The 26,252-nt window shown below is 41.1% G+C and overlaps 1 protein-coding gene and 1 long non-coding RNA gene across 5 annotated transcripts in view; both read right to left on the bottom strand.

The window, feature by feature from the left end:
- Positions 1 to 1,113: 1,113 nt before the first annotated feature.
- Positions 1,114 to 6,655, bottom strand: CREG1 (cellular repressor of E1A stimulated genes 1; the record flags this gene model as incomplete). Its single annotated transcript, XM_081858554.1, is given in 4 exon segments — positions 1,114 to 1,302; positions 2,260 to 2,379; positions 6,262 to 6,606; positions 6,608 to 6,655. Coding segments are annotated over 4 exon segments (687 nt in total). The 5' UTR covers positions 6,641 to 6,655.
- A 7,803-nt stretch (positions 6,656 to 14,458) lies between these two features.
- Positions 14,459 to 26,252, bottom strand: part of LOC309340046 — a 47,000-nt gene continuing 35,206 nt past the window's right edge. For 3 of the 4 annotated variants that reach the window (XR_014155762.1, XR_014155763.1, XR_014155765.1), the window contains 3 exons: positions 26,150 to 26,241; positions 22,936 to 23,147; positions 14,459 to 14,528 (listed from right to left, as the gene is read on the bottom strand). This is a non-coding gene — a long non-coding RNA (uncharacterized lncRNA). The remainder of the gene's footprint in view (positions 14,529 to 22,935; positions 23,148 to 26,149; positions 26,242 to 26,252) is intronic. The other variant, XR_014155764.1, reaches the window with a different exon arrangement.

Raw genomic sequence — 26,252 nt, 5'->3', positions numbered from 1 at the left:
AGCATAAATCACCCAGCGAATGATGCTACACATGAATCTGTGGATCAAGTCCAGAATATAGCTGAACATTTCAGGATGTTTCTTCAACAACAAATGTTCTCCACTGCTCTTTTCTCTTTTCTCCATTTCAGAGATGTACCTCCAATTGTATTTTTCTCTAAATAAGCTTGTTGAAAAATAGCTTCTTTAAAAATCAAAGTCCCAAAAGCAGAATCAATTATGCATAGTATGCAGATTTGCATACTCTAAATAATTTTGTGCACAGAATTTAAGATTTCCTTTGCAAGGAATCCATACTTTTTGCACTCAAATGGCGTAAGCAATCCCTTAGAATTCCAAAGGAATGTGCAGTTTTGAGTTTCTACAAGATTATCTCAGTTTTTGGATGGTTTCTTGTTACAAAAGTGACCAGTGAAAAAGTAGACAATGTTTCATTCAAGCATCTTCCTTGCCTACAGAGAAGAAAAAATAAAAATAAAAATAAATTAAAATGGTATGTAGTTCAGTCTTAATGTGTTGGTACTTTCTCTTGCAAGGCCCTGCTGTACAGAGGATATTCCATAGCTCAGTGGTAGAGTACATGCTTTATATGGACAGTCTTAAGTTTCACTTATTGCATCTCAAATTAAAAGGGACCACTCTCTGAAAGACTAGAAGAGAAATTTGCCTGAGACCCTACAGAGCTGCTGGCCATCAGAATAGACACTACCGGACTAGATGAAAAACCAACATAACTTTTGGATAGCATTTTAAAGCAACCAAGGTTCAGCTTTTGAAGTTCCATTTATTTCAGTGAGAGATATATAGCTGTGTTCTTCTTTGACGCCCTTGATACCCTAGTTCTCTCTGGTTCTGTCCTTTGATGTCTCTTTTACAATCTAAAAGGTATTTCAGCATTTCCATAGGAGCTCTTCTGCTGCCTTCCTTCAAATTGTTGGGGTCCTTAAAGATCTGCTCTTAGCCCTCTGCTTCCTTGGTCTCTCTAAAATATATATAAAAATAAGTGACCACTTCAAATCCTATGGCTTTCAGGATCACTTAAGGAGTACTGTGGAATAAAGAAATCAGATGCTGAAAAACAAGATTCCCCAAGCAATGTAACTTGAATACTTACTATGGTGTAGCTTTAAAATATTCTTGAGGAGTCACAGTTTTGATTCCACCAAAGTAGTCCAGGACCCAGATGTTGGTGATGTTTAGTTTAGCAAAAAACCAGTTATGACCAGATGGCCACGTAGCCATTTCAGGATGTCTACTGAAGAGAGCCTTCTTTGCAAAGTCTGCTTCTGTACCATTCGGAACCTAACAAACAAGTTACCAAATATGTAATTTCACAGACATATTAGTTAACCACAGTATCTTGTACTTTCTTTCAAACTATCTCAAGATGCAAGAAAAAGGGAGAGAAGAGTGCACATGTAAACATTATTCAAGGAATACTCAGGGTTGGAGTCAGAGGAAGTTAGTCACATTTCAGTTCCTCTGAAATCAATGAGATAAAAGTATGACTAACTTCCTCTGGATTCAAACCAAGATGTTTTCATGACTACTTGACCCATATACTCTGATATGCTATTTGTGTGAAGTTAGTCAGGTATTATAAAGCTCACACAATACTTCCTAATTTTTCAACACACCCAAAATACATGGAACAAGAAAACACATGGGGTTTCTTCAAGAAAGTTACAGCTCTTTGATTTTGCCTAGCAATGCAATCCTGTGCATGTCTACTCAACCTAAGTCCCACTGAGTTCAATAGGATTAATGACATGTAAGTACACATAGGGAAGTATCCAACAAAGTATTTCTGTTAGCTCAAAGACTTCAGGCTGCGAAATGGAACTTTCATTCTGTCTCATCTCCATCACCCCCTTGTCCACCCCAAATCTTTTCTGAAGGGTTGTGGAAACCACCCAGAACAGTTTTAGATGAATGTGTGCTGACCATTTCATGTGATTTGGAGCCCTACACAATTGGTGTTCCTGACTGCATGGAGAAATATATAAGCATTTGGTTCCCACTTCACACCTGGGAATGTGCAACAATTTTGGGATAGGTAAAGGTAAAACAGGGATTTTTGACACACATCCGGCATACACAGCTCTACTCCCCCTTTCATAATTTATTTGAATGCATGGAAGGTAACTTCAAAATAAGTATATTTCAGAGGCATATATCATCAGTGTTATGAAACTTGCTTTCTAGTTCTCAGCCAGTGAGCATTATATTCTTCTGGTATGCCCAAATATCACAGTGTACCTTTTCAACTATTCCAGAGAAGATCACATGGGCACACAGTGGATTCTGAGGATCATAACCTTCCTTCTTGCAGTAAGGTGTCTGTGCCAAGGACATTGTTAGGGAGGCATTGGCATTTACCTGCAATACAAGTGGCAAAATATATATATATCATAAATGTTCTAGATTTGCTGAATAGGTTAGCACATTTAAAACAAGCTGATCTGCATACTTGATCAGCATTTCCATGCTAGAATAAGAGATACTGTGTGTCTGGATGAGTTTCATATCCTTTGCAATTCAAGGGTCATGGTCATACAGAGAAATTGTAAAAGTCACACAATGTTAAAATCTGCTTCTCCTTTTTACAGGCACAAAGCTGTAAAGCTGTCAGTGACCTCTTGGGAAATTCCATCAGTTTCATTTTTCAGCCAGAAAAAAATGAAGTTTCAGCAGCACATGATTTTAAGCATAAAAACCACACATTTGGCACTTATTTGCAGGAGAAAAACAGTCAAGAAACAGCTGAATCATGGTTACACTGGGAATGTTATCTGTAAGCAGATGTCTCCATATGACTGAAGGCAGTCCAAACAGCTGTACTGTATGTTACAAGAGATAAGAGATGGCAACACTTGTTGAGATATTCCTTCCACTTTCTGAAAAGAAATAAGCTATTGAGTAAGCTTAACAGAATTGTCCATTAAACCATATCAAGATTTTGGGAAGCAATGCTAAGTCGGAGTGTTTTGTGATATTGCAGTTGACTATTTTCACAGCATACAAGTGAAATCCACTCTGAAATATCAGAATCAACATGCAATATTCCTGAATTATAGGTAGGCCAATACTTTTATTGGGACCAAGCAAAATCAAGTTCTCCAATCTCTTCATCACACTGGATGTTAGGCAAAATGGGATATTGGGGTATGTGGGAGCGAAGAGACAAAATTGGCATGTTATAGCCAACTACCACCACCACAACAGATAGTTCAACAGAGAAGTCTAACAAGATAAATAATAATCAAAGCTTAGAAGACCTGATGACATTCACTTGGGGTTTCTAAAGGAGGTAGCAAAAACTCATTGAACCATATAAGCTATATCATTATGTGTTTAAGGGATCTGGAAGGCCACAATAAAATGTGTAGGAACAGCAAACACTGTGCTTCTTTCCAAAAAAAAAGAAGACAAGCCCAAGAATTGAGTATTCAGGTATCTGTGAAAACATATGTTAAGGCAAATAATTTGGAGCTTCCTTCAGAAGAAATGAAGAGCCTGTAAGCCCTCCACAGGTTGCTGGACTAAAACTCTCATCATCCCAGAGAGCATGACCAGTTGTCATGGATGATGGAAGTTGTAGGCCAGAGGCATCTGGAGGCCACAGATCTCTATTGCTGCCCTACAGAAAAACTGAGCATTTATTAGCAGTCACGGCTTTGTTAACACCAAAGTATGCCATATCAAACTAGTTATTGCCTGTAATAAAGTGGCTTCACAGGTTAGAGTAGGGGTAACCAATGCAATGCCCTCCAGATATTACCAGACTACAGCTCCTGTAATTCCTGGCCATTGGCCATGTTGGCTGCAGCTGATGAGAGTGGGATTCCAACAACACCTGAAGGGCACACGTTTTTCATTCCCAAATTAGAGAGAACATGGATGGCATGCTGTTTTTAGACCTCCATGACACCTCATTTGAGCTGCTCAAATTAAATAAGACGCCCTGAAGATGGGTTTGTTCATCAGTAAGTTTATTTACAAATCAATCCCTGCAAATCATGTCACAATTCTCTGTGTGCAAAAGACGTTTTTCAAATTGAAATTGAAATACTGTATTGTCACTTGTATACAGTGAGATTACACGAGCACCCCCCACTCAGCTCTCTTAGTCTTAATTCCCCTCGTTTACTGACACACACACACCAAACCCGAAAGTCAGTTGTTGTTATCTTTTCATTCAGCAGCCTAACAGCCCACGGATAGAAGCTGTTAATGTACAAGTGTACCTGAAGTGGACAAAGTAAATTTAATAGATTCCAAGAAATATATTGCTAGTGTTATTTCTACCACAGGCCAACTAAAATGTTTGGAAAATGTAAAGATTCTCAGATTACAAAACTATTGCAATAGCTGTGCAGTGTTTGCTCCTCAGTCTTTTCACACTGCAGGTATACTCAATCCCCTCCCCAATGAGTATGAAGGTTTCTGTCAATTGATTTTTATTTATTTATTGTGTATGCATTTTCCTCAATTTATATTTACAGATCATCTTTTCATTCTTATACAATAGACTTCCCTACCCAGCTTTCCATGGCAGTTCGTATTCATCTTATTTGGTTACATATCCATTAGTTGGTTTCCATCAATTGAATGCAAGTTTCGCAACGTACAGATTAAGGCTGTGCTAAACTTCCTGCATTCTTTAGAAGGGAAGGCAAAGAGGTTAATAATCCTTCCATTCATAACAATGCTTACCAAGCTTCAATTAGATCAGTATTTTTCTATGTCATCAATTGCATACATGTATTAGGAAACTATACTAATAACCTTACTGCAAAATTGAAACAACTGTGAAGAGTAAGCATATGGAGACATAGTTATTCACCACATCTAAGTAAAGCAAAGTATGATTAAGTGTAACATTTTATTAACTAAAGCTGGGGTGAGCAATATTGGGACTGGGGGTCCAATGCAGCCCTCCAGCCCTTGCTATCTGGCCCACAGGATTCTCCCCAAGCCACACACCTCACTGCTTCACACCTTCATTGAGTGTTTTTCCCTGGCTGGAATGTGTCCTTGAACTCTGATAATACTTCTTTCTTGTCTGGATGGAGGATAAGAGAGGGATGTGCGAGAGTATGTGTAGAAACTAAACTACTGTACAAATGTAACATTTACCGGTACATTCATTGCTTCCTCCCAGTTGCCTCTTGCCCTACCACTGACATGTATGCCCCAGAATGATACCCAGAACTGAATGTGGCCCTCAGGATGTAGAAGGTTCCCTGCTCCTGACCTACAGTTTAGATCTTAAGTTATAGCTCAGGACTGGCCACAAGCTGGGATGTTGAAACCAAGGTGAGCTTGCTAAACCATGGTTGCCCTACCCACCTGTCAAATTTGGCCCACAAAGCAGATCCTGACAAGGTTCTTTAGAAAAATATAGAACATGCTAACTATAAATGAAAAAAAAAACACTTGTATGTTGACATTTTCATAGAATTACCCAGACAGGCAGGAGTTTTGGAATGGGTAAGCACCATTTTTTTTTCTTCCCCAAAATTGTCTCTAAGAGCTGTTGTTATTACACAGGGCAAACATATGATAAGCAATAACTGTATGTTTTGCCCTGAAAGACAAACAGCAGCTGCGGAAGAGGGTGTGCATGTGGTTTTATTAGGAAGATAGCTCAGGGGGAAAGACTAAAAACCTCCCTTAACTCCAGGATTTTCATTTATCCCACCCTCTCAAATTTATTAATGTAGGAGACCCATTTCATGTTACACTTTATTTGGCCCTGAAGACTCACATTCAGATCCCTGCGCAGAGTCATATGGCTTGCTGGGAGACACCAAGACAATCAAAAACCTTGGCCTAACTTACCTCACAAAGCTGTTGCTGAAATGAGGAACAAAGAATGCTCCTCAGAATGAATGGGATAAAACGGAGAAATAATTTATGTCACTATATATTGAAATAATTTAAATTTTATGGATTTTTTTAAAGAAAAAACCAAATGCCCTCTTAGGGCACTATATATATACATAACACAATTGTACATGCATATTGTAATTGATAATGATGAAGTACACACAAGACTAAACTTGATTTAGAACTCCCCAGGCCTCAGCTTCGGAACTTTGTTTCCGTAACGAAGCTCAGCCCTGCGACAGTGCCTCTGAACACGTGCAGAGTACATTTCAGGACACTGAACAACTACAGCCGGCCTCAGACAGTTGCAGCTGCTGTGTCGCGAGGTCTTCCCTCATCTCAGAATAACTGAAATGCCCGTCCCCTCACCTGCAAATCATGCACCGAGACCTCCAGCGGCGTCAGGTACATGTAAGGCACCCCGCTGCCTTGCTTCGACCCCAGCGGCCCGTCGCTGACGGAGAAGACGTTGGAGAAAGGCTGGCCCCGCATCGGCGGGTCTTGCGCGGAGAGCGTGGCCAGCGCGCCCCAATCGCACGAGTGCGCCACGAAGCGCGCGACCCGAGCCACGTCCTCGTGCGGAGGGATTTGAACCACCCCGGAGACCCCCACCAACGGAAGAAGCAGTAGCAGAAACGGCCACATTGCTCGCTCTCTCGCGCGCGCGTATCTCACACCTCCTGCCTCGGACACCTGAGCGAACCTTTGCGTAGCTAGTCTGCGGACCAGGGCGGCGGGGCTCAGGCATCTACCAAGCCGTGCGAGCCCGCCCCCCGCGCGCGCCGCAGCCAATAGAGGCCCTTCGCTTTGCCCGTTTCTGTAGAGCGGAAGTAAACAGCGTGAGAGAAGCCGTCAGGTGGGCAGGCCTTGTCATTTTTATCCAATAGCTGCACTCCATTCTCTCGTTTTTGCCAATGAGAGCTGCGCTAAGGGCGGAAGAGATGAGCAGACGGCTTACATATTTGGGGTGGGGATTATGCAGCTCTCTGCCAATGAGGCACAGCGCCTCGAAATTTGCCCATGAGATTTGCCGGAGGACGGTGTCACGGGACAAAAACACTCACCTTATACGGGTGAAGGGAGGGGAGGAGAGAGACGCGAGTCTTTAGTTGGGTTTGCAAGGCCGAAGGCTTAGAACAGTGAAATAAGTAAATAAGTACATATAGTTGGCGACTGTGAAGCGTAATGGGGAGTCCTCTAGCCTTAGTCAAATGTCGACTTGAAGCAATGAAAAAGCAATCCTGTGCACGCTCACCTCATTTACTGGAGGTTTTGAAGCAGAGGTTGGATGGCCATCTATCTTGGATGCTTTAGTTGATACTCCTGTATTGCAGGGGGTTGGACTAGATGACCCTCAACATCCCTTTCAATTCTATGAAGTCCCATTGAACACAGTGGGGTTTGGCCTGTACAGTGATACCTCGGGTTACAGATGCTTCAGGTTACGGACTCCGCTAACCCAGAAATAGTACCTCGGGTTAAGAACTTTGCTTCAGGATGAGAACAGAAATGGCGCGGCGGCAGCGGGAGGCCCCATTAGCTAAAATGATGCTTCAGGTTCAGAATGGACCTCCAGAACGAATTAAGTTCTTAACCTGAGGTACCACTGTATTTCAACACTAAATTCATGTGGCAGCCAGTTTTAACACCTATTAGACCCAGGAATTTAGGGGAACCTGGCAACCACAACATGGTATTCCTGGAAATGCCACCATATAGAGATTCCTGCAATCAAGGACACACATAGCCAACGAACTCACCATGACTAGGGCATACCCCCAACACACACATATGCAAAACACATAAAATGATGCCCTAATCCCCAACTCCCATCAACCCCAGTGGCACAGCTAGCATATTGACCCCATAATTAGCAGCTCCCAGGTCCCCCTAGGTTTCAATTCCTTTATATTCCTCAGATACATTTTTGAAGCACCAATACAGTGGTACCTCAGGTTAAGAACTTAATTCGTTCTGGAGGTCTGTTCTTAACCTGAAACTGTTCTTAACCTGAAGCACCACTTTAGCTAATGGGGCCTCCTGCTGCCGCTGCGCATCCTGCAGCAAAGTTCTTAACCCAAGGTAATATTTCTAGGTTAGCAGAGTCTGTAACCTGAAGCGTATGTAACCCGAAGTACCACTGTACATATACAAAAAGAGGACGGAGGAAGAAACATACAATACAGCATCAACAGAGCTCCCTAGTTAGGATACCTGTAGGGAGTGCACACAGCCCTTCTTGGACAAGAGTTCAGAACTCACACAGAGATAGAAATACTTATTTGACAAGCAGCCAAATGGATGGACCAGAACATACAGCAACAGCAGCTGCATACATGCACTGTCAGCAACACTCTCCCTTGGCTCACTGTATAAGACGTGAGGTTGGGAACCAGGAGGTGGGCATTTGAGACCCATGGGGGAAAGGGTGAATTTCACCCCCTAGCTGCTGTTTGGATTCCAAGAGGGAAATGCCACAGGCAAAAGAGCAATTTCACAACCACTCAACATAATGGCCAGGGAGAATATTGTTGTTGTTATTTCATATCCCACCCTTCCCTACAAAGGAGCCCAGGGTGGCAAACACAACTGAAATAAAATATTTAAAACAAAAATAAAAACAGTTAAAAACATAAAAACAGTGGTCTCAGGGTTTCCATGAACAGTGTGTCATCAAATGCCTGGGTAAAGAGGAATGTTTTTAGATTTCTCTTTAGAATGAATAAGGAAGAAGACATTAGGAAGGGCATTCTACAGAAAAAACCTTGTCACAGGTAAACACCAACTAGGCAGCCCCCAGTGGCTGCACCACCAACAAAGCCTCACCTGCTGGTCATGAGTCTGAGGTGTTGCAGAAGACAGTTTTGTTAGTTTCTGTTTTTCACTGTGCAGTGCTTTGGAGTCACAAGACTCTGTTTTGCATTCCACACATTCCAGACTGTTGGAAGTCTCATGGAAGACAGGAGACAGATGTGACGTTACTGGTTTCCTTTTCCTTTGTTTTTCAGTTGTTCTCTGCTCTCACAGGGAGAGAATGTATTTCTTTTCTGTCTGCATAATTTAGTAATAAAACTCATAGTGATGGAGCCATAAATCTCATCACTTCTGCTGCTTTGATTCTCTGCGTAATGGGAACGTGCCTGGAGGCCTCATCAAAGGCTCAGGTCGTTAATTATCATCGGAGGGGATTCCGAAGGACTCGACCAGAGGAGGATGAGCTTTATTAGCTCGGTCGTAACGGAGATTCCGACAAATTTTAGGTACTTCGGTCCCAAGCCAGCTAGGGCTTTATATGCTAGTACCAACACCTTGAAGTGATTCCGGTAGCTCACTGGCAGTCAGTGCAACACTTTCTGAACCAGTGACTTGTATTCCTATCCATCTGTCCAACTTGCCATCCTAGCAGTCACGTTTTGCACTAGCTACAGCCCCACATACAGTGCATTACAGTCATCCAGGTGGGAGGTCACCAGAGCATGAACAACTAAAGCAAAGCTATGCCCGTCCAGGAACAGCTGTAGCTGATGAATCAGCTTAAGCTGGTCCTGGGCACAAGCACTCCTAGCCACAGAAGCCACTTGGGACCCAAGTAATAAGTTGAAATCCAACAGTACTCCCAGACTACAAACCTCTTCCTTCCAAGGGAGCACAACTCCTCCCAAATTAGGTACTGCACATTCTCAGACATGGGAGCCACTCCCACAGCACTTCCTTCTTAACAGGAATCGCCTCAGTTTAATGGAGTATCTGGTGGAACAGGTTATGTTTTAGATGCTGGAGGTCCCAGGTTCAAATCTAAGTTACAACTCCACATTACAAAGAGGAGAGCCTCCACACACATTCAGCATGCACCTGAGCCCATCAGGAGGAATACTGCATGGACTAATAATCAGGCATCCCTCCTCCACACACCCCTCATCCCCTCTCCTCTGCTGACTGCATCATATACCCAGCAGCAACTCCCAAATCACTTGTGCACCCCGAGAGGCCTATCATCTCACAGTCCAAGGTTCCACTCTTTGGGCTCATCCACACTGCCATTTGTCCTGTGATATCTAGCCTCAGGTTTGGGAAGTGTGGATGAGCTCTGTGTCTCTGCCAACGGCTTATCTCAAGTCCTGCCAGCATAGCAGGGCTTCTGCCAGATCCTAGAGCCTCTCATCTGATGGATTTTGTGTGTTGGGCAACCTTTAATAAATCAGATTTTTCAATTACAATAATTTAATTGACTTAAAAGGTGCTACCATTTTATTAGTCAGCAGATTTGTAAAAAATAATATAAAATACTTACTATATTGGCAACCTGGTTTTCAGATAACTAATGTTTCCTAAAGTGGTAAGAGAGAGCAAGAGTCCCTGCCATCAGACTTACAAATCAATAGATCAGAACTTGTTTGTTTTTATTTACAACTTCTGCAAATGACAAGCACCATTTTAAAAAATGTAATTCTTATACATATTCAAAATATTTATTTAAAGCATTAAAACTGCTTACTGATTAATCAGGAGCACCATTTGAACTGTTTTAATCAAGTAATCTACCCAATTAAATTAGATCAGACTCCTAGCTTTAATACCTAGTGAAAATATAACTATTACATTTACTAAATATTTTGTGATTATGATTGTGTCTTCCTGGAGCTATAATCCTTACATAGTTGAGAATTTTGGGGTTAAACAAAATCCCCACCCCCTCTCTCTCTCTCTCTCTCTCTCTGTGTGTGTTACAAAAGATTACAGCCACAAGAGGGTGCTGTTCTCACAATTTGGTTTGCAAGAAAGAATTCTTCTGTCAAGACAGAAGGCAGAGTGGATTCAAAAGTTGCTGGAGTGATGGAAATAGCTGCACCTGGCAAGTTTCACAGAGTTTTCACACCTGAGAAATACATTCTGGATGTGCTGGAGTAGTATAGCAGGCAGAGCTTGCGCCGTGCTCTGTGGATTCAAGGGAGGGCAGAGACAAGAGCAGACTGAAATGCTAATAGACCCAGGACTGGAAAGGTCCCAGTTACACTGCTTTGCATGAGAGAGATGAGTAATGAATAGGCACCCAGAATCCCGTTCCTATGTTCCCTGCACTTTTCTCCATGCAGATAATGTGGGACCCACAAAGAAACTGAAGGAAGTGTTCATGTTTCAGAGATGTATCACAGAATCATAGAGTTGGAAGGGACCATGAGGGTCATCTAGTCCAACCCCCTGCAATGCAGGAGTCTTTTCCCCAATGTGGGGCTCAAACTCATGGCCCTGAGATTAAGAGTCTCATGCTCTACCAACTGAGCTAGGAAATAGGGGCTGGATATATTTGTAGTATTACAGTTTATTTATCATCCTGCTGCTATGTTTGTGTACAGTGGTACCTCGGGTTAAGTACTTAATTCGTTCCAGAGGTCCGTTCTTAACCTGAAACTGTTCTTAACCTGAAGCACCACTTTAGCTAATGGGGCCTCCCGCTGCCGCCATGCCACCACCACATGTTTTCTGTTCTCAAACTGAAGCAAAGTTCTTAACCTGAAGCACTATTTCTGGGTTAGCGGAGTCTGTAACCTGAAGTGTACGTAACCTGAAGCGTATGTAATCCGAGGTACCACTGTATTATAATTTTTCTGGTTTGGTGTTGCATTGAATTGATTTCATTCTGCTCTTTTGATTTTTATGTTTTTATCAGTCATTGTAGTCATTCTAAGCACCTTTTCAAAGCAGAAGGGCAAATATTTTTTTAAAAAAAATAAAGTAATAATCTCCCTTTCTTATCATATGGAAGTATGTTTCTACTGTTTCACAAGTGAGATGCTGTTTCAAAGCCTTTGCAGAATGTGCTGCAGCATTGCCTAACACTGTTTCTGCTTGCTCTTTTCAGCTATTAGAACAAATATCCTCTGAGCTGGGCCAGCCCAGCATCCTGAAATTGTTCTTGCTCTGGACAAAGCCATCTGTATCCGGATAACCTCCTCCTTCTCTCCAGATAACAGTCCCTTAATGGGAAGGACCAGCCCACTCTCTGGACAGCCTGTTTCCTTTGTGAGTTGAGCCAGTCCAGCCCTGTGTCCAGATAACTGGATTCCATCATAGGCAGGCTCTGCCTTCTTTCAGGATAACATTGTTATTGCCCTGGCCTTAATTCTGCATTACACAATGCCACTGTATCTGTCTGATAGCCATCAAAGCAAGTTATTTGCCCGCCACCCCCATCTTTTTCTGGGGCTTGGTCAGCCTCCTCTGCTGATAACACAACCCGTCTCTCTCTCAGTTCTAGTATAATGTGTCTAGTTTTTCTGTGGAATAAGTTTGAGCTTTTTTTTTTTTTTTTTTTTTTCCTTTTCAGAGAGAAAGAGAGAGCACTGCCTCATATGCTGGGCCAACTTCCTGTCTGGATAGCATTAATCAGTTCATGAATATGAGCCTCTCTTTGCCTATATAATCCCTATGCAGTCTTTGATAGTGGTCAGTCTGTGAGCGGGGCCAACTCTGTCTATACAGATGACAGCCAGTAAGATTTACCCCTTTTTCTTTTCTTTTGTTGCAGTATGTGATAGATGAATCTGACTGGTAATATAGCAGTGTCTGAAAGTTAGGTTCTTTAAGTGCTGTATTTTCCAATACCACGTGAGAGCTCATATGCTGATACACTCAATATCCGTAACGACAGGCATTTCCTGTTCTGTGGTACTGAAATTCTTTGCAAACATTGCAGCTGGCTTTTTGTCTGAAACTCCAGTCAAAGCACACAGAATATAAACTCATTTTCACTGTTTTTCAAAGGATTTTTAAGCATAAATGTTAGTCTGGCAAAATGAGCCATAGTGGTAATCCTGAAATCTAAAGCCATCTTTAGTCTAAAAACTGCCACAGTTGGCGTACAGATTACATTAGAAATGCAAACGGGGGACCCTTCTCTGTCACACCTGAGTGCATAGGTGCCAGCTCCCTGGGGCCTTGGGTGCCCAAGCACCCACAAAATTCCCCATGAAGGGGCTGGACACCCACAAATTTGGGTGCCAGGGCCATGCACACTGCATGGCACCCCAGCCCCGGGCACCCAAGGAGGCCAAGTTGGCACTCCTGGCTGAGTGATCCTGGGAGTAAGAATCATTTAGAAGGCATCCTAAGTCCAGGGTTTCTCTGCAAGATGGTGTTTTCAACATAGCATGTCCCTGGTTATTGCGGAGTCAATTAGAAACTAAATTGGGTAAAAACATTTAGCCTAATATTGCACCCCAATGTCACTATTGTGGGTGGGATTCACCTAGATACCAGCAAATCCAAGTTATACAATAAAGTAGATTTGGTGTTCTTGTACAAACATGCCTGCTTTTTTAAGTGGGGGGTGGACTTTTTGCAGTTAGGAAAGTGACAGGAGGGAAATGCACTGAAAAGTGTAGGATAACAGTTGCTTGACACAGCTGTCATATGACCTTCCCCCAAGCTTTATGCAAACAAATGAGAATAAATTATCAACAAACAGATTATCTAGAAGTGACCGGAATATACTCTAAATATTTTAATTTGGTCTGAGTACTACATTTCGGTTCAAAGTAACCCGCTGTCCTTTGAAAAGTGGCGGGTATCTGCAATGCTACGTTCTCTGTATGCTTAAGTGCAGCTGCAGAATGTCATTTAAAAATAGCAATAGTACAAACATTTCCAACTAATATAATTTCTTGCAACTACGTCCCCAGAGATTTGCAGTGCTAATTTGGCTAGTAAATGGGAAAGATATTTAAAGATAGGCGGTTGGCCAGCCTTTGAGTTAAAAAACAAAATTCCCATATTAAAAACTTGCTCTTATTGATTTCCTGTGGGTGTTATCAGAGAAGGGTTAAAGACTCGTACTCTCTGGAACAAAAACCGGATGTTAGCTTGTGAGTTCATTAAGCTACAAAATACAAATCCCCTTCTGTTGCGGCACTCTCCCTTCTTTAGTAACAGAAGATTTAGGTAGGAACAGTGAGTGGTCAAATGCCAGCTTCTTGCCCTGTTCAACATCTAGATGGAAACCTGATCACTGCTGCTTAGTAATGTTGCTGCTGGCAAGTGATGTGCAAACTAGCAGCCAAATAATACACCAATGCGCGCGCACACAGCCTTCACTAATTCAGAGCAAATTCCAGTTCCAATCACAATTCAAGCCCCAAACAAATAACTTTAGAAATAGACCATACATTTTATCAAGTCCTTGCATGCTCGCTCTTATATCCAAATTAAATAAGAGTTGGGAATGGTTTTGCTTGCTTTTGTTGCAGTAAATACTATAATAGTGTTAGGAAGAATTATTTTTGTCTGTCGTATAACAGCATAATGGAAGGGCAGATTCCATCTACCCATTTAAGGAATAGTTTATGCTGCCTTTCCTATTGGGTGTTACTCTAAGCTTCAGTGCCCAGCTTAGGGTAAAAGCTGCTGACTGACGTGTTAAAACAGGCTCACATTGTTGTGACTTTCATATTTTCTTCTGGAGGGGTTGTTGTGAGGAGAAAAGGTTTCCTTATCCTCTTTTTCTCACTGTTGTATGGGAGCAGAGGAAGTCATAATTTGACTTTTGAGTTTTTTTTTGTTTTTTGTTTTTTTGAGTTTTGGGGTTGACCTCAGAACAGACAACTTCTCCGTTCTCTCAATGGAAAACTGCAAAGTTTAGACTGTAAAGGAGAGATTAAAATGTGTTTTCAGTATTCTAGTGACGTTAGTCCCTATAATAGTGACCTCGGGCCATGAGTGCAGCAGAACTAAGCCAAAATTGGGATCACTGAGAAACAGGAGGGCGCATAATTGGTGCTTTCCCCCCAAGAAAAATAGGTGCCAGAACTGACCGTGAAGTTGTTACAGTAAATTGTTGGGCGACTCAGGGCAGCCGTGAACAGATGCCAGTTTGACAACAGCCATTTTTCACTGCCTGCAGAGGTACTAAAACTACAGCAAGCTGTTTCCCTAGCTGGTTTGGGGGTCACCCCTGGTTCTGGTGCAGGTCAAATAAATGCGCCCACACCTCCCTCATTCCCTTTGATTCAGGAAGATGGCTAGGGCAGCTGGAAAGGGCCCTACGCAAATGCACATATGTGCAATGGTAGAGGCCTGGCTAGAAAGCTTAAAGCCTGTCACCACTACATGGGAGATGGATTAAAGAAAAGGAAATATGAATTGGCCCCACCCCGTAGCCTGACCAATCACAGCTAGGAGTGGCTAGGAGCTAGGTGGAGTCATAGATCTAAAAAAAGTGTAGGCTTGCAAACACTGGCCAGCTTCTGTTTTGACTTGAAACGATTGCTTGAGGCTTCTCAGAAGTACGTAAAGGCAAGAAGGGGGTGAGGAAAGTGTCAGCTTTCAACGGCACCCATATCAGAGGTGCCGAAAATGCGCTCTGGTGGAAAAAAAGCACTCAGTATAATTATGTTATGCGATACGTCGGGATTAATAGGAGTACCCCCCCCCCCCCAAAAAAAATCTTTTAAAAACCTTAAATTGTAGCACCGTGCTTGTGGTTAACGCTTAGCTGGAATGAAATATTCAACGCAGCAATAGAGAAATTAAAATAATAATTTATTTGTCAGACAAATAAATGATAGGCACAGTGGTATATGGTTACCAAAGCTCTACCCCCTTCCAGCCCTGATGGCCAGCACTTATATTTCCTCAGCCCAGCCCCCTTGCTCCTCCTTTGGCTGCCTCTGTCCAATCAGCCTGGTTGAAATTCCTATTGGCTGTTTGCTAGAACCAATCATAAAAGATACACCCATTTCCTATTACCTTTTATGGGAGACAAAGAGCTATATTTCCTTCTATCCATAAATGGCAGACAAGTAGCCATATATCTTACATTTGCCTCGACAAGGCACCTTAATTACCAGATCACCTTTTGCCCCTGTTGCCCCTGCATTCCAAAACAAATGGCTAAAACAAATGGCTCGTGGTATTAAACTCTATCTAAACAGAGATCTTGGGTTCACATTCTCACACACCATCAATGAAATAAGAATCTAACATAAGAATCTAACATTTCTTACTTTCTAAATCCTTTGCCTAATTACATTAAGCCAACAAATCTCATACATAACATAGATAGCTTTTTAGAAGAAAAGGCCTTTGCAAAGTAAAAAGGAACTCAGTAAAAAACAGCTTCAAAAGAAGCCTCTTCAGTTTACACCCTCCCTTTCCCAGCCAGCTGCTTTTCCCATTAGCTCTTCCCAAAATTTATTGCCCTTTAACTCTCTCAGTATACCTTAAACCTTAGGAAAATATGGCTAGGGTCTGATGGGAGGCACATGGTATTATTTTCTGTTAAACAATAAATCTTACTATTTACCAACTCTTAATTAGTGTTTTTGCAGCTTGATTGTATTCTGTAATATGTAGGGTCAGTATAACCTTTGCTCCCAGCCTGTAATTCCCTTTTACAACTTTGAGAAACTTGTCTCCTGCTACTGCTATAAATCAGGGGGGGCCTTGTTCAGGAGAGCAGGAAGATAAACAACTGCCAAAGTACTTAGCCAGCTGGTTTCTGCCTGGCATGAAACATACAAACATTTGCAAATATATCTTTAAGCTCATTTTAAAATACAGGCCTTGATCAGATGCCTCAAAATGAGCAAAAAAAAGGACTTCCGGTCGGCGCCAGCGTTTGATGGCGGTCCTAGCCTCGAGCTCCGAGGCAGGACTGCTCCGTAAGTTCGGGTCTTACCCGCTACGGCAAGCGGGGGACCCCTAAAATCACAGGCGCTGAAGCCTGTGAGCAAGGAGATTCGGTGGGCACCTTTGCGCCCCCCCGGCATCGTGAAAGAGCCTTTTTAAAGGCTCCGGAGCGGCATCGGGGTGAGCGCGGTGCTGAGGATCGCTACCCAGCTTACGGAGTGAAGCCGCGTCGCCATTAACGGAGAGCGCCGATTCCTTTCTGAAATCAACGATTGGCAACAACAATACCCGTGAGTAAGATCGCAAAAGTAAAACGGGACTTAAAAATTTAGAAGATTTGGCTGAAAACGGGAAGGCAAAATTAAGGAAGTCAGCCTCCCGGAACTGCATGACTAACGGAGCAATGAAAAGACTAAGCTGTGTTTAAATGGACTTTCCTTTTAACTCTTATTAAACCAGACATCGAAAGGATCTCCCCCCTGTTGTGCAGGAGAAGGGGGGGAGGAAACAGAATTAATTTTAACCTGCAAAAGAAAGGGATAAGGAATAAAAAACCTCTGCTGCCGATACTTCTGGCCAGGCTGCCGGAGCAGCGATCGCCTGAAAAAAGGAACTGTCAAGTGAGCTGTCAAAGGACAGCGGCTACAAAATAAGACTTATTTTGAAACATACTCGGGACTTTGGTGGATTACAATTTTAACAGTAAAGTGCTACAAACTAAAGACTTTTAATGGGACTTTTGCCTTTGGACTTTCTGTTTCTTTGTTCTGGGTGCCTTTGGATGGTTACAATTTCCCCCTCTAGAGGGCTTTAGTTACATTACAGTGTATCCAGTGGGATTTTCCACTTGCAACTTTCCTGTGTGAATGACCTTGAGTTATGAGCAACCCGTCAGAAGAGATTTCAACAAGAAGTAAAACAAAGCAGGCTCAAAAACAAGCTCAAAAAAGAGGCTCCTTATCAGGAGCAGCAGCTGCACAAGAAAAAATAACAGCAGCATCAATGGAGTCAATGACACAGGCCCTGCTTAAAATAAATCAGTCACTAGAAGTGCTCACTAAGCAATCTGCAGAACTTACCAAACAGTCTACAGAGAACTCTAAGAAACTGACGGAATTGACAACAAGACTAGACCTGAATACAACAACAATTTCATCTAATACAGATTCTATAAACCGTTTGGTTCAAGAATCTACGGAAACAAGGAGAATAGCTGAGAGTGCCAGGTCCACTGCTGAAGAAACCAAAGGAAAGTTTGCGCCTATTGTAAAAAAAGTACATGAACATGATTCAGCATTAGCCCTACTAGAACTGGAAAGGAAAAGTAAGAATCTGAAATTAAGACTGGTTCCAGAAGAGGAAGAGGACAAGCTTGGGGAATTTCTCACAGATAAATTTCAAGACTTCTGGAATGATGAGCTAGATGGAGAGGAAGATGAATTTATGATAACTTCAGCCTTTCGGATTGGCAGGAAGCAAGGGAAGAAGCCAAGAGACTGTTTAATTACCTTAGGATCAAAGGAACAAAGAGACAAAATATTGAACCTACACTTCCAGAAGGCCTTGGTCATTAAAAATTCTCAGATTCAAATCTTCAAGGATATTCCTAAATATTTTTTGGAGGTTAGATCTCAATTTAAAGAACTAGTTGATCTACTTAAGAAGAACAATATCCCATTCAGGTGGGAATTTCCACAAGGGCTGTCCTTTAGCTACAAAGGGAAGAAAATTAAAATAAAAACAAACCAGGATAAAGAGATCTTTTTGGAAAGAAATCAAGAGGATCTTCAGAAAGGAACTGTCAGTGAGGAGGAAGTACCGGACATCTCAAATCTATCTTTTGGACTGAACCGAGCACCGACCGAGGAGGAACAACAACTGGGTGCAGTCGGTGGAAGATCTACCCAGTAACCAAAATGTCTCTGCAACTCTTCAGTTGGAACTGCAATGGTTTGAACCACCCTCGAAAAAGGGGCCAAGTATTTCATTTATTAAAGAAGGAACATCTAGATGTAATCTGTTTACAAGAAACCCACATCGCCAGGATACATAGAAAACTTTTAACAAATAAGAGATTAGGACAAGAATTTATATCATCAGATAGAGTCAAGAAAAGAGGAGTTGTGATTTATGTCAAGGAAAAATTTGAACCAAAATTGATCTTTAAGGATGATCAAGGAAGATACCTGGCAGTGGAAATCCAAATTCATGGAGAAAAAATATTGATTGTTGGAGTTTATGCACCAAATGAGGGGAAGGCTGAATTCTTTAAGAAGTTGCATGAGACTTTAATGGACTTTTTGGACTTTAAAATTATAATGATGGGTGACATGAATGGAGTCGTCTCTACAAATATGGATAAGGCCCAAAGACAAACAATATCTAATGATGGAAGACTACCAAAGACTTTTTTTGACCTGACTGACACTATGGATCTGATTGATATTTGGAGAACTAGGAACCCTCTGGAAAGGGAGGGGACCTTCTTCTCTGAAGCAAAAATGACATGGACTAGAATTGATCAAATATGGATTTCTAGTAATCTGGCATCAAAGGTTAAAAAAACAGAAATCTGCCCAAAGACCTGCTCTGACCACAATGCTGTCAAGATGGAAATGAAACTGACAACAGCTGGAACCTTTAGATGGAGAATGAATGACACCCTCTTTGGAGATGAGGAAATTTGCAAAAAGGCCCAAAAAACACTTAAAGACTACTTCGAGATCAATTTGAGACCAGACACAGAAAAAAGAATCATTTGGGACGCAAGTAAAGCCGTGATGCGTGGCTTCCTAATACAACAGAATTCAATAAAGAGGAAAAAACAGAATGAGAAGAAAGAGAAAATTTGGAATCTAATAAAAGAAGGGGAGAAGAAACTGAGATCTAAGCCTAAATCCCAGGAGATATTAAGAGAAATAAAATTTTATCAAACACAATATATGGAATTGATGAACCAGGAAATAGAATGGAAAATTAAACAAATGAGACAAAAGACTTTTGAGTCTGCAGATAAATGTGGGAAGCTACTGTCTTGGCAACTGAAAAAGAGACAAAAACTGAATACAGTGACATCACTCGAAGTAGATGGGAAGTCTATTAATAAACCAAATGAGATAAGTAATTGTTTTCAAAGTTTCTTTAAGAAATTATACAAACAAGGGCCAAAAAATGAACAGGAGATAGAAGAATTTATTGGAAAATACGGACTATCAAAAATCTCTGAAAACAACAGAAGGAGTTTAAATGAGAAAATTACAGATCAAGAAATAGAGAGTGCCATCCAGGATATGAAGCTGGGAAAATCACCAGGACCAGATGGACTAACCGCGAGATATTATAAAGTATTGAAGGATTGGTTAATACAACCACTGAAAGAAGTCTGCAATCAAATTTTGGAGGGGAAAAAGGCTCCCGAATCGTGGAAGGAAGCATTCATCTCACTTATACCAAAGACAGAAACTGAGAAACATCAAGTTAAGAATTACCGCCCTATATCACTTTTGAATGTGGATTATAAAATTTTTGCAGACATTCTAGCAAAAAGATTCAAAAAAGTTTTGTTAGAGGAGATTCACAGGGACCAAACAGGCTTTCTACCAGGCAGGCAATTGTCAGACAATGTGAGGAATATTATAGATATTCTAGAACTTTTGGAAACTGATATAAATAGAAAAGCTGTTTTGATTTTTGTGGATGCAGAGAAAGCCTTTGACAATATTTGTTGGAGCTTTATGAAGAGGAATCTCCAAGGAATGGGGGTAGGCAAGAACTTTGAAAATGGTATAAGTGCAATTTATTCTGAGCAAAAGGCTAAACTTATTGTAAATGGTATGGTTATGGATGAAATTCCAATAGAGAAAGGGACACGACAGGGATGCCCAATTTCCCCTCTATTGTTTATATCGGTACTGGAGGTTTTCCTTAATATGATTAGAAGAGACCAGCTGGTTAAAGGTATACAGGTCGGAACTAAACATTATAAGCTAAGAGCATTTGCAGATGACTTAGTTTTGACATTACAACAGCCAGAAACTAGCACAAAAAGAGTTCTGGAACTTATTGAAATATTTGGTCAGGTAGCAGGTTTTAAATTGAATAAACACAAGACAAAGGTGTTGGAAAAAAACCTTACGGTGGAGGAAAAAGATAGTTTTCAAAGAGAAACTGGTTTGGAAATTACTAAAAAGGTAAAATATCTGGGGGTGAATTTAACATCTAAGAATGTGAACCTATTTAAAGATAATTACGAGAAATGCTGGGCTGAAGTGAAGAAAGATTTTGATATATGGTCAAGATTGAAACTTTCCTTGTTAGGCCGAATTGCTGTAATTAAGATGAATGTATTGCCGAGATTGTTGTTTTTGTTCCAGACATTGCAAATTTTAGATAAGATGGATTGTTTCAAGAAGTGGCAGAAAGATATATCTAAATTTGTCTGGCAGGGCAAAAAACCCAGAATTAAATTTAAGATTTTGACTGACGCAAAGGATAGAGGGGGCTTTGCCCTGCCGGACTTAAAACTTTATTATGAAGCAGCAGCTCTTTGCTGGCTGAAACCATGGCTACTTCTTGAGAATACAGACATTCTGGACTTGGAAGGTTATGATAATAGTTTTGGTTGGCATGCATATTTATGGTATGACAAGGTAAAGGTACATAGAAATTTTAAAAATCATATTATTAGGAAAGCATTGTATAATGTATGGAATCGATATAAAGATTTGTTTGAAAGTAAAACCCCCAGGTGGCTGTCACCAATGGAAGCTAAGGCGGTAAAAAGATTGAACATGGATACAGACTGGCCAAAATATTGTGAAATTATAGAATATGATGGTGAAAAGTTGAAACTACAGAGTTTTGAGAAATTGAAACCTAAAGTCCGAGATTGGTTACATTATTATCAGATTAATGAAACTTTTAAGCAGGACAGAAAACTAGGATTTCAGAAGGAGAGGTCAAAGTTAGAAACAGAATTGCTAGAACCCAATACTAAGAATTTGTCTAGAATGTATAATCTGCTGCTAAAATGGAACACACAAGATGAAACGGTTAAATCAGCCATGATTAAGTGGGCACAAGATATCGGCCATGATATTATGTTTGCTGACTGGGAGCAGTTATGGACCACAGGTATTAAATTTACGGCATGTAGTGCCCTGAAAGAGAACTTAATGAAAATGATCTATAGGTGGTACATGACCCCAGTCAAGCTAGCAAAGATATATCATTTGCCCAATAACAATTGCTGGAAGTGTAATGAATGTGAAGGAACCTTTTATCACCTTTGGTGGACCTGCCCAAAGATTAAGGCCTACTGGGAAATGATCTATAATGAAATTAAGAAAATCCTTAAGTGGACATTTGTAAAGAAACCGGAGGCTTTTCTCCTGGGCATGGTCGGCCAATTGGTACCAAAGAAAGATAAGACCTTTTTTATGTACGCAACAACAGCAGCAAGAATCCTTTTGGCGAAGTATTGGAAGACTAAAGAATTACCTACTCTGGAAGAATGGCAGACCAAGGTGACTGAATTTATGGGACTGGCAGAGATGACCGGCAGAATCCGTGACCAGAGGAAAGAGACAGTGGAGGAGGACTGGAAAAAATTTAAAATCTATCTTAAAAATTGTTGTAAAATTTCGGAATGTTAAGATGTCAGGGGATTGGACACAAAGAATTACAGCTATAAATCGAAATTTATAAAGCAGAAACTCTTTTTAAAGAGAACTAAATATAAAAATGGGATGAAGAATTGCTAAAAATTTTGAAATTTGGATGCAGTGAAGGGGAGGTTTGGGGAAGTCGCATTATGTTTGTTCGTTTTTTGTTTATGTTGTAAAATCAATAAAAATTATTATAAAAAAAAAAAACAAAATGAGCAAAAAAAACCCCAAAAAAAACCCCCCACCAAAATTGCAATAAGGAATGAGCATGCACAGTAGCCACAAAATGCAGAATATCTGAAAATGGAAGTGGGGAAAAGTGCAGTGCCCTGTTTGTAGGGTATGTTTGCAGCCCCTGTTAGCTGGAAGATTTTGCACTGCAACATTTTGTTTGATGACCAGACTTGTTCTTAAGTAGATCTGATCCTACACTATCTCTGGTGTCCAGATTTGGATGGCTCACATGAAATCTCTCTAAAAATACTCAGCTTGGATTCTCTGTAGTTTCTTAGAAACACTGCAAGGCATTTTGTTCTGAATGCAAAGTGTGTGCTGGGTTGGGATAAAAACTGGTAGGCAATGCCATCTGTATGTTTCTTTTTCATGGCTCAGCCAGAAAACTCAATTTTAACCTGCAATTAAAGCTGCAGTTGGAGGAAGAGGAGTAGAGGACAGAGGGTGAAAAAAAAGAGAGCTGTGAGTGGAGGGGGAGCCCTTTCTCCACCCTCTGGACCCCCTGGAAAACTAAACAAACCTGCTGCATCTGGAACTAGGTGTAGATAGTACAGTTGAATGGGACACAGCTGCAAGCAGCCTGAGGAAGTACCATCCACCTTGGGCCTACCCATAAAAAGCAAGTCTAGAGTAAGAGACTAAGGTGATGTCTGCTGTTTCCAGGATCTCCTTTCATTCCGAGAATTTTGTGGGTGAGCTGGGATTTTGTTCAGACCCTGGGCGATATATAACCTGAAGACACAGAGGGACACCAGAAGGAAAATGAATTGATATTTATTTATATATATTAGTTATTTTGTATTAATCTAACATTTTTATATGTAACTGCGTATTTTTTTGATATTTTGTTGTCGCTTCAGCTGTTTGTACACTGCTTACAGATCTCGGTTGGCATCCATCTGTCTTGGGATACGATGGAGGAGTGCAGCTTTGAGGCTGAAGTCAAACTTTCGGAAGCTTACAGCACCTGCTGTGGCTGTAGTGACCAATACGGGAGAGACATGTTTTGTTGCAGCAGAGGCAGATGAAGGCGTCTGGTTGTGTGGACTGCTTACAGATCTTTTTTACTGTATTAAACAGTATAAAAATTAGATAATCAAAATCAAATTAGTTGATCAAATCAATTAAAGACTGCAGTCCTAGTGTTTCAACCTGGTAATGGTTGGTCACAAGATCAGACAATGAGGTTATGTATCTCGGTATGGCAGAGCTGAGCTACTAAATGTTTCATTCCACTGCTGCTCTGCTTCAGCTTCCTTGTGGTGTGCTTCTTAGTCAAGAAGAGGAAGCTGCCTGCTGAGATCTAGCAAAAGGAACTGCTAGAAAAAGATAACATACCCTTCACCCACAGTCCTGTATTCAGCCCTGTTGCAGTTGCCATGCAACTTGCCTTGTTTTGAAAGGGTAAAAAAGTTGTTCTTATCCCCTTTCAAGGATTAGAGTCTGTGGAATGAGGACATACCATCTGAGGAAAGCACCTAAGACCTAAGCAATACATACAGTAGCTTGTGTCTTTCCCCCCAATGCTTTTGCAATTAAAAAAAACTAGCATTCAGAGGCTACGCTTGGAAGTGAAAAAGTAGCTGAGGAAGGGGATGATTAACCCTTGCCCCTTTGGCCATTATTTATTTATGCAGTTTATTACCCACTCTTCATATAAGCACCCGGCAAAAACATTCCTCTTCACCTAGGCCTTTGGCTAGTTAAACAATTTATGGCCTTTTAAACTGGGGGGAGTATTGTTTTGTTTGTTGCTATGGTGTGTATTTTTGTGTTTTTATAGTGTAAACCCAGGTGAAGGATGGTATGGAAATTTAATAAATAATAATGTCTCAGGACATGTTACAACCATTTAAAACACAATATTAAAATAAGTTCTAAACAAACTGCAGACACAACAATATGGTGAATCAATCTATCTAAGGTCAGGTTCAAATGCCAGGGTAAAGAAGTCTTTGTTGGCTTGTGATGTGCTTGGTGATAGTTTGTGTGAACCTATCTCTTCCCTTTATTTGCATGCTCCTCCTTCCACTATCACCTGCTCTAAAATGTCATTATTTTGCTAGGAGTTCCTGGAATTGTAGTCTCAGAGTGTTTTGACTTAAAAAACAGAAAATATTGGAGAAAACTTAGATGTAACAGTGCTGATGGAGGCTTCCTCCTGAGGTAAATAGCAATGGAGTGTGCGCATGAGTTATGGGATCACAGTATGGGAAAGGGTTAAACTCTCCCTCTCCTTCCCCCTGCAGTCCCACTGCTGCTGACCTCCCCTACTTCTGCTATTTGCACTTTTTCAGGCATGCACATTGATTGCATTCCTGCAATTAACAGCATGCCAAATTTGACCCTGGGAAACAAAGGATTGTATCTGTTGCTTCAGGTGAAAATTATCATCAAAATTCCTTATTATGAATATACTTTCCCTGCTTGGGGCTTGACCTACTTTCTCATATTCCCCACCTTGTGGGACTATCTCTTCTTCCACCATGCCCACCAGTGTAGACAGTGTGGGATTGAATGAATCAGTAGTTGGACTGGGTGCAAGGCAACTCCTCACTAAGACACAAAGGGCTACTTCACTCCAAATTATTTCATGCAATTTGGCACACATGTGTGGTGAAAGGCTAGTCTGAATTAGGCCATTTTTGTGATTACTGCTATACTGTTTCATAGCTGTCAACTTTCCCCTTTTTTTAAGGGAAATCCTATTCGGAATAAGGGAATTTCCCTTAAAAAATGGGAAACGTTGACAGCTATGTACTGTTTCCAAAGGGTGTGATCACAGAGGTGGCTGCTGGCTTCATGTGCACACATTGTTAATCTGCTCCAGGTAGCTGTATATTTGATCACATTCTTTACAATACATTTAAAGCACTCTTATACCATCTTAAGAGTCATGACTTCCCACAACAAATGCTGAGAGCTGTAGTTTCTTAAGGCTGCTGAGAATTGTGACTGTGAGAGGTCTGTCAGCAACAACACTCACATAGTAGTTCCCAGGATTCCATTGGGGAAGCCATGACATATAAGGGTGCTTTAAATGTATGGTGCAAATTTGCACAAAGAATTTGATAGTGTGAATCAATCCTTTGCATTCTGAGTGAGAAACTGCCGCAAAACAGTTCCTATAATAGGGTGGTGTTACATCATCCTGAAAATTGAGGAGGGAAGAAATAGCAAGACTGGCTCCAAAAATCTAGTGGCTTTGATGGCTATCCAGAATTCATGGTGGTAGAAAGAAACTCTGTTCCAGTTATCGTTGCAGTCATGCCAAATGTGTGAGGAATAAAATTATATTATTTTTGGCCCCTAGCATTTGCAACAAGAAAAACCATGCTGCAATTTAACAAAATAATCAGAGTACAATTACAGCTGTAATGCCTTCTAGTTAACCCTAATCTACTTGTCTTTAGGAAGCTTTCCTTGACACAGCTAAATAGGGTCTCAACAATGCAGTGGAAAGGGAAGTAATGCCTTTCAGAAAATACTTCTAAAACTATTTTTTCTCTCTTCTAGCCCAGAACTAGAATATGTGAGAATTCAAGAGGTGGCATTATTGCTACAAAAGTTGCTTTCTAACTCGTTCTTGAGTTCTCCTCACTGTCACCTCAGTGAGTGACACTTGGCAGAGGTGCTGTCAGAATGAACAAAAGTTTGGCACATGTGCATGTGTGTTTTTCTCTCTGTATATGTTTTAACTCTACCATGACCTAAATAAAAGATCTGCACTTTACCTAATCTCTTGCAGGGTGAGGGAGAAGTGTAGCATACATGGAATATTTTCACTCCCGAACTGTGAGGCCTTCTTCTCCCTGGTGCCTAAACCCTTTGTACAAT

The sequence above is a fragment of the Podarcis erhardii genome (assembly GCF_964252035.2).
Source record: "Podarcis erhardii genome assembly, chromosome: 4".
Lineage (NCBI taxonomy): Eukaryota > Metazoa > Chordata > Lepidosauria > Squamata > Lacertidae > Podarcis > Podarcis erhardii.
Note: the sequence above shows the minus strand (reverse complement) of the source record. Positions and strands in the feature narration are given on the sequence as shown.